This window comes from Mastomys coucha, unplaced genomic scaffold, assembly GCF_008632895.1.
Source record: "Mastomys coucha isolate ucsf_1 unplaced genomic scaffold, UCSF_Mcou_1 pScaffold22, whole genome shotgun sequence".
Classification (NCBI taxonomy): Eukaryota; Metazoa; Chordata; class Mammalia; order Rodentia; family Muridae; genus Mastomys; species Mastomys coucha.
The window spans coordinates 167,438,233-167,446,447 of record NW_022196905.1 but is presented as its reverse complement, the minus strand read 5'-3'; the positions used below and the strand labels follow the sequence as shown (position 1 = coordinate 167,446,447).

General features: G+C 47.4%; 1 protein-coding gene across 4 annotated transcripts in view; it reads left to right on the top strand.

Annotated features, from left to right (window-relative positions):
* Positions 1–3,980: 3,980 nt before the first annotated feature.
* Positions 3,981–8,215, top strand: part of Hgsnat (heparan-alpha-glucosaminide N-acetyltransferase) — a 33,344-nt gene continuing 29,109 nt past the window's right edge. For 3 of the 4 annotated variants that reach the window (XM_031339404.1, XM_031339406.1, XM_031339407.1), the window contains exons 1-2: positions 3,981–4,178; positions 7,835–7,950. In XM_031339404.1, the coding sequence (XP_031195264.1) occupies positions 3,992–4,178; positions 7,835–7,950 (303 nt within the window). In that variant the 5' untranslated portion in view covers positions 3,981–3,991. Of the gene's footprint in view, positions 4,179–6,405; positions 6,861–7,834; positions 7,951–8,215 lie in introns of those variants that run through there. The other variant, XM_031339405.1, reaches the window with a different exon arrangement.

Sequence of the window (8,215 nt, the reverse complement as noted above, 5' to 3'; positions counted from 1 at the left end):
GGTGTGGCCTTGTTGGAGGGGGTGTGGCCTTGTTGGAGGGGGTGTGTCACTGTGGGAGCTGTAAGGTCTCCTATGCTGGAGCACACAGCCTCTCCCTGCTGCCTGCAGATCACAATGTAGGGTGCTCAGCTCCCTGTCAAGCACCGTGTCTGCCTGCATGTCACCAAGCTTCCCACCATGTCCATAATGAACTAAACCTCTGAACCATAAGCCAGCCTCAATTAAACGTTTTCCTTTATTAAGAGTTGCTGTGGTCACCGGGTCTCTCCACAGCAATGAAACACTAATTCAGTGTGCATATGCTTTAACACAATTACAAGTTCTCTAAGATCAATTTTGATTTTCCTCTGATATCTATTTTGTTCTCCGTAAGTTTTATTGAAGACATCTAACAATTCCTACTATATGAAGATAGTAATCACAAATTCCATGGATTTGCAAAGGTGCCTTAGCAATTTGTATTTTTCTTTCTAACATTTTACTCTTTTTTTTTTTTTTTATTAAATGTTTGAGTGCCTGACTTCAGTAAGTGTAGATTTGCAGTGATCCTCTGGCCGCACTTGTGAGCAGTGACACCTTCCTAGGGTCCCTCACTGGGAACCACCTCCTGAGCTCTGCTGTGTGACTCACTTCCCTTCAGTTCCTTTGACACTAGAAGCGGAGAGCTCTTCCGCTCTGTCTGGGCAGAGTTTGTGGCTATGCAAGGGGAGCTTGGCAAGGGCTGCTGCCACCTCACTTTTCATTTTCCCCAGCATTTGGCAGCATCAAGAAGCAGCAGGAGGCAGCCATAGTCTTCTCCCCCACCCCCACCCCCTGAGATAATAATCCTCAGGTACAGCACTCATAACCAGAACCCCTCCAGAGGGGAGCATGAGAGCTCTCAGTTTGGGAACTGGAACTCTTGGCCCTGAAACTTCAGTGCTTTCTAGGACTTTGCTGGCATCCAGGGCCTGCAGACTTTCTTCTCTGGTTCCTTAAAACTTTTTATCCTTTTAAAGCAACCCTCTGTTCTGTCTTAGCATCTCTGTCCGTTTTTACTTTGGTCACTCTTGAAAGGCTCAGTTGCTTCTTCAGTGGGAGAGAGCCACAACTCTGGGCTGGCTGATCTACACAGCCTCTCTCTCTCTCTCTCTCTCTTTCTTTCTCTTTTAAAGATTTATTTATTTATTATATGTAAGTACACTGTAGCTGTCTTCAGACACTCCAGAAGAGGGTGTCAGATTTGTTACGGGTGGTTGTAAGCCACCATGTGGTTGCTGGGATTTGAACTCAGGACCTTTGGAAGAACAGTCAGTGCTCTTACCCGCTGAGCCATCTCTCCAGATCTCTTTCTTTTTTAAACCAGTTCAGCCCACACTATTGAAAGTGAGTAAGAGAAATCCACTTAAGAGAAGCCTTTCTTCAGGTGGATTTCTGAGTTCGAGGCCAGCCTGGTGTACAGAGTGAATTCCAGGACAGCCAGGGCTACACAGAGAAATTCTGTCTTAGAGAGAGAGAGAGAGAGAGAGAGAGAGAGAGAGAGAGAGAGAGAGAGAGAGAGAGAGAGAGAGAGAGAGAGAGAGAGAGAGAGAGAGAGAGAGAGAGAGAGAGAAGCCTTTCACGTGTCTGGGGCAACACCAGAGATACTCACAGCTAACTCACCCGTGACCTGGAGCAGCCCAGAGTTTGGGGCCCATCAAATCCTTGCCACTTAGCACCAGTCACTGACATTCAGGTTAAAGTTGTGGATCAATTACAACCTTCCTCCTCCTCCTAGTTGATGTTCCCAAGGAGTCTCTGGCGAGTGCGGTGTCTTGGAAAGCCTCCGCAGCTTGCTCAGCGTCCGTCAAATGCTTGGCACCTTGATCTTCCAGCAGGCGTCAATCACGCTGTCTTTGTATTGGGACTCTAGAATTACCAAGTAGTTCAAATAAAGCATGTTAAAATGATGCAGGGCGTACCCCTAGACCTCTTTGCTACCCGGCCTACCAACGACGCTGCCACTTGGAGCCCGCCAAGACACTGGCTTGACATTCTGTTCTCTCCCTCCTCACTATTGCTTGAATATAGCGTTTCTCTTTCCATGTGTAAGAAATATCAAATATGAATCTTTTCTATCAATATAAAGCATAGTTAGGACAAGGGATTCTTAAAATATTTTTAATCTCCCCTACCTTGTAAGACTTTTATGAAAATGTTTTAGTCCTCATCTACCCAGTAAACCCTTTGTTTACATAAAGGCCCACTGTATTTTAGGAATTTAATGGCCTGGAGCAGTGACTCTTTTTTTTTTTCCCTTAATACAGCAGTGCTGTCCCTCTTACTCCTTCATTTCCTGCGAGCCAATTCTTTTCAGACTAGCTAACCAGGTAAGATTGTGAAGTCAGGCTCCAGCCACTTTCTGAGTTACAGTAAAATCCAGATTCATTTCTATCTTGCTGTGTTTGAGTATGATAAACAGCACACCCTTGATCCAGAGTTAAGTGCTCTGCCTTGTCCAGACACTTCAGGTGCAGTGATGGCCTCTTTCTTTGTGACCCAGAATATATCTCTAACACATATTGTGGGGGTGTCCACCAGAGAAGACTACTCGGACATGGTTTAAGCGAATAGAAGTCCTTCTTAGCTGGCCAGAAGCCTTAAGCACAGAACCATATCCTGGCTTGCCGTACTTCAGTTCACAAGAACAGTTAGCCAGAAGCCAAAAAAACAAGGTTAAACTTTTAGAGACTTTCCCAGACCTTTATTTTAGGTTCTTTTGTGTGTGTGTGTGTGGGGGGGGGGGGTTGTATTGTTTTGTTTTGTTTTGTTCTGTTTTTTCCAGACAGGGTTTCTCTGTATAGCCCTGGCTGTCCTGGAACTCACTCTGTAGACCAGGCTGGCCTCCAACTCAGAAATCTGCCTGTCTCTGCCTCCCAAGTGTTGGGACTAAAGGCGTGTGCCACCACTGCCCGGCCTTTATTTTAGTTTTCATGGGTGTCACATTTTTATATGCTGATTATAGAACCTGAATGATTCTTTCACTAAGGCATTCATTGTGTTAAAGTCTGAGGGTCTATTATAAAGAAATATTAAGAAACATGTTCCGTACTGGATTCAGCTGAAGTGTGAAACTTTTCAGCACAGGGTATTTTTTTCTTTTTTCCATTAAATCTTGGGATCCATTCTATATGTTATAATTTTGACCACTGTTGTGTTTAGTAACACAAAAATGCAATTCTTTTAATAAGGTTGCATGTATATTTCTTTTGCATAGTTGAATTTGTAAATAATTCCATCTAAGAAAGCAAATAAACATTATTACAAAGCTAAGTGCAAATTGTTTCCCTTCACAGTGTTGGGTAAGACTCTCACACGTGGAAGTGGGAAGGTCTGTTCTTTGCCACTGCTGCACGGCCTGATGCTATCTCATTGACAGTCATTCAGATTGCCCACACGATTTTGCAATTACAATTTTATTACGAACGTCATGCCCGTGCTCTTTCGCGTGTGATGGTTTCTCCCGAAATACAGACAGCAGTACGGTTCTGCAGTCCTCATCCCTGGACACCTTTAACTTCCACAGACTGGCCGCAACCTGTTCCAGGCCAGAAACAGGGAACCTTTAAAGGGCTGTATTATTCACTCAAGGTAGTGAGCGCCCAGAGTTTGTGCATGCAAGGGGGAAGCTCTCAGTCTTATTTACTACTGACTCTCCTAGAAGGGTAGTAACACCTATCTGTACATTGAAAAGCTGGAATGCAAGAATTTAGACCGTTCAAGGAATGGTGAGGGAGTGGATGACTGGGGACGCAAAGACCACTCTTTTGCGTTTTTCTCCCGACGGGACGGAAACACTGCAAAGGGTTAAAAACAGCCCGGCTGCCCTCTAGGGTGGACACGGCAGGACACACACTTTCCCGGTTGGGCGGGGCTTAGGAAACTTCCAGGGGGCGTGCCTAGGAGGGGGCGGCCCCGCCCTCTCCCCGCCCTCCCCTGCGGGACAGTAGCGGTGACGCCACCGGAGCGGGTGATGACGGGCGGGTCGAGCTCGCGCAGGCGCCGGGTGGAGGAGCGCGGCTCGGCTGCGGGGACAGAGCGCGGCTCCCGGAGAGAAGCTGCGGGCGGCATGGGCGCGGGCCCGGCGCTGGCAGCGCTGCTGCTGGCCGGGTCGGTGCTGAGCGCCACGCTGCTGGCCCCCGGCCGTGGCGCCGAGCCAGGTGAGCGGCCGCACGGGCTCGGGACAGCGGGGACCGTGCGTGGGCCTGCCCGGGACTCCCCTCCCCACGGGGCGCTGGACTGGAGCGCGGCGCCAAGGGCCACGCTGGGCGGGCCGCAGTACCGGCGTCGCGGGAGCTGCGACCCGGATCTGGCTTCCCAGGTTCAGTTGCAGGGCCTTGGGCTGGGTGCTCCGTCCGTCTCCCAATTCACCAGGGGAAAAGGGTGAAAAAATAGGATTTCTGGGACTTCCCTCGACAGGGTCCTGCGACTCCGTTTCACAAACTCTTGTCGAGAGGATAGTTTGGGTCGAGGACTGAGGCAAGTGACACTCCCTTCTCCCCCCACCCCCCTCCCCTTACCTTTATGGATTGTTTGGAATAGGGCCTGTCACCGGGCAAGGTGTGTCACTTGCCTTTTTCCCATCCATCCATCCATCCATCCATCCATCCATCCATCCATCCATCCATCCATTCACCCACCCTTTTCTGTATCGGAATTGGAATGTGGTGCCTGTGTGGAACACCCCTCCAGCTTCCAAACTTTAAAAGGAAAAAAAAAAATGAAATAATGCAAAAAGCACAAAGAAAGGTGTGAGTTTCAATTTGCAGTGACAACCGGTCCTTGGGAGGAGAAGTTTAAAGAAACTCCTGCTGAGTTGGGGGTCTAGCCAGGGTGTTTGAACTTTTCTCTGCTGCTCTTTTTTGAAACTTTTCGGGCAATTCAGATGTTCAGCTAGGCCTGAGGGACTTCACACGCTCCCGGATAAGATAATAACCATGCCAAGTCTAAAACTCACATGGGAAATCTAAGCGTAAAACATGCTACTAAAGACTAAAGCAGACACCCAGCCATTCTGTCCAGGAGGGGGTGCTATTGTACCGGGAGGAGAGCTTTGCACAGGGAGTTGCTCTCACTGGAAAAGGAAGACCATCAAGAATGAACCATGACCTGGAGAGATGGCTCCGGGTTAAGAGTACTGGCTGCCCTTTGATACCACCCGGGTTTAATTCCCAGCACCCATGGCAGGCAGGGCACAACCACTCAAGACTCAAGTTCTAGGGGTTCTGATGCCACCTTCTGGCTGCTTTGAGTACCAGGCACTCATGGTGGTATTCATACATACATGCAGACCAGGCACCTAAACAAGTTTTAAAAAATTGAACAGAAGCCGGGCGGTGGTGGCTCAGGCCTTTAATCCCAGCACTTGGGAGGCAGAGGCAGAGGCAGGCGGATTTCTGAGTTCGAGGGCAGCCTGGTCTACAAAGTGAGTTCCAGGACAGCTGTCTCGAAAAACAAACAAACAAACAAACAAACAAAAATTGAACAGAAGAACTGAAAAAGAAAATTATGACAGATAAAACAAACAAAAAATTTAAAAAAGCTAAAGATAACTGGGTTTTGGAAAGCAGTTAAACGAGTATTCCAAAATTCACAGGATAGGAAAATGGCCATGCTAAGTGTTAGGAGGCCATGTTCAAAGTGTTGCTTTCTGTTTATCCTGCTGAAAAGTGGGGGTGAAATCCAAAGGCTGATGGAGAGCCAGAGGCATAGAGCAGATAGGATTCCTTTCTGGAGTGTGGTAACCCAGGGATTAACTGCTGCCACTGACTGAACTCCACTTAGACCTGCCTCCCTAGGTCATGACCTAAAGCAAATTGGTTTATCTCTCTAGGTCACACAGTGGTGCCTGAGGCAGGAGGATACTTTGAACCCAACAGTTCAAGGCCAATCACTGGAATGCAGAGAAGCCCCCACTGGAGGAAAAAAAAAAGGCTAATCTATTGTATAAGACTGTTGGGATGTGGCACACAGTAAGAAAGTCATCGTTACCAGCTACAAAGTATATGATCTCCACAGGTGTCATACACCAGCCCCACTGAAAAGGACTGGAATGTCATAGTACTTTTGAGATGGCATTAACATTTTTAAAAGGCTATTTTGGGCGAAAACTTTACTCACAGAAGTTTTTTTTTTTTTAGGCATATTTTTTTAAGATTTATTTATTTATTTTATGTATAGGAGTACACTGTCTTCAGACACACCAGAAGAGAGCATCAGATTCCATTATAGATGGTGGTGAGCCACCATGTGGTTGCTGGGAATTGAACTCAGGACCTCCAGAAGAGCAGTCAGTGTTCTTAACCATTGAGCTATCTCTCCAGCCCCAGAAGTTTATTCTTGAATGGTGTGTGTGTGTGTGTGTGCGTGCGCGCGCACATGTGTGTATTATAAATGTGTTGTCAAGCCTGACTGCTTGAGTTCAGTCCCTGGAGTCTATGTGGTGAGAGGAGACACCTCAGTCACTAAGTGAGTGCTATCTTTGTGCCACCTTAATAATGTCATCAAGTAAGTACCTCTTGATTGAATGCTGGAGCAAGGAGTCTTTGTGCCCTTCAGTCTTGTCGTATATGTCATACCCCTTTGAAATGTGCCATTAAAGTGAGGAGATTCATAATCTCCCACCAGAATGGTGGGATGCAAGAGATCTCAAACTTTTACAAGGCAGAATGGCCCAGGAGTCTCGCCCACCTGCACATGACTCGGAAGGGCTGCAGTCTGTATTCATATTTTTCTTCCAGTCAGTGTAAGTGGGATTTGTTGCACTGTTGGGCCTGGCATCTGCTCTTGGCTTTGCGTGGCCTTGGGTTGGAGGTTGCTGTTGTGGCTACAGCATACAACTGGTAAGTGCGGGTAAGCTTAGCACTGGGGGCGGGGGGCAGATGATCTGGTCATAGTTGTGCTTCTGGAAGAGCTGTAGGTGTGGGATAGACTGTTTCTAGATCATGTAGTTCTAGAGTGTGCGGTCATGCTCCGCTGCTGTTTATTGTGTATTAAGTGCCGGTGGTCAGGTTGGGCACCATGGTTGGATCTTGGTCTTGATATTCCACGGGGTTGGACTTCGAGGATGATGGTCTTGCCTGTCAGAGTTTCCATACACATCCGCATCTTGTGTCTCCTCATTTTACTTTATGCGTGTGGGGGTTTGCCTGCATGTGTGCCTCCACACCATGTGCATGCCTGGTGCCTGTGGAGGCCAGAGGAGGATGCAAGCTCTCCTGGAACTGCAGTTATAGATGGTTGTGAGTTTCATGTGGGTGCTGGGCGTTGAACTAGCGTCCTCTGAAAGAGCAGCAGCCTTTGATGTATCTTGGTGCCCTCCTTGCAGAGACAGAGCTGCAATCTGCATTTCTAACAAGCCTCTGGAGCTGAGCTAAACACTGACGTGGTGAAGTCTAGACGAGGGAATCACAGACTCTCAGTGAGTCCATTGAAGAGCTATGGGCACGGGCAAAAAAAACCACTGTGAGCTTTGTTCTTCTGCAAAACAGAAAATAACCTAGCTTAGACATCCCTATTATGTGAGGACTGCTCAGCTCAGTGACCGTTACTGCCTCACGGAGTCCTCACACACACGGGAAGTGGATGATGCTGATAGAATTCCTCAGGTGTAGTTGAGCCATCTGTGCAAAAGGGCACATGCATTTGCCCTTGCACAGGCAACATCTGCACATATGGGGCATTGTCCTGGAGACCCCACGTGCTCCAGAGTGTAGGTGCTGTAGAGTGAAAGTCTGCAGCCATCCTCGGTCTCTGGCACTCTTCAGGGCCTTCGGCTGTTCTGGTTTTGTAACTTTTTCTTTCTGATCCTTCTCAGATTTCGATGAAAAAAGGAACGTGGAGCTGAAGATGGATCAGGCTTTGCTGCTTATCCACAATGAACTGTTGGGAACAAGCCTGACTGTATACTGGAAATCTGAATACTGTTACCAAGTATGTATTGCATGCATCTTCAGCATTTGCCCCAGGCTTGTCACACATTCCTTTAATGTTCTCAGACCTAAGCCATTTCTCGTTCCCTTCATAGTTACAGTTCATAGTAAAAAACTAGATAGAATATGGTCAAGGGGGGAATGCTTGGCCATGACTGAAGGATGTCTCTTATCCTTTTATTTTTTATTTATTTTTTAAAAGATTTATTTATTTATCTAAGTATACTGTAGCTGTCTTCAGACACACCAGAAGAGAGCATCAGATC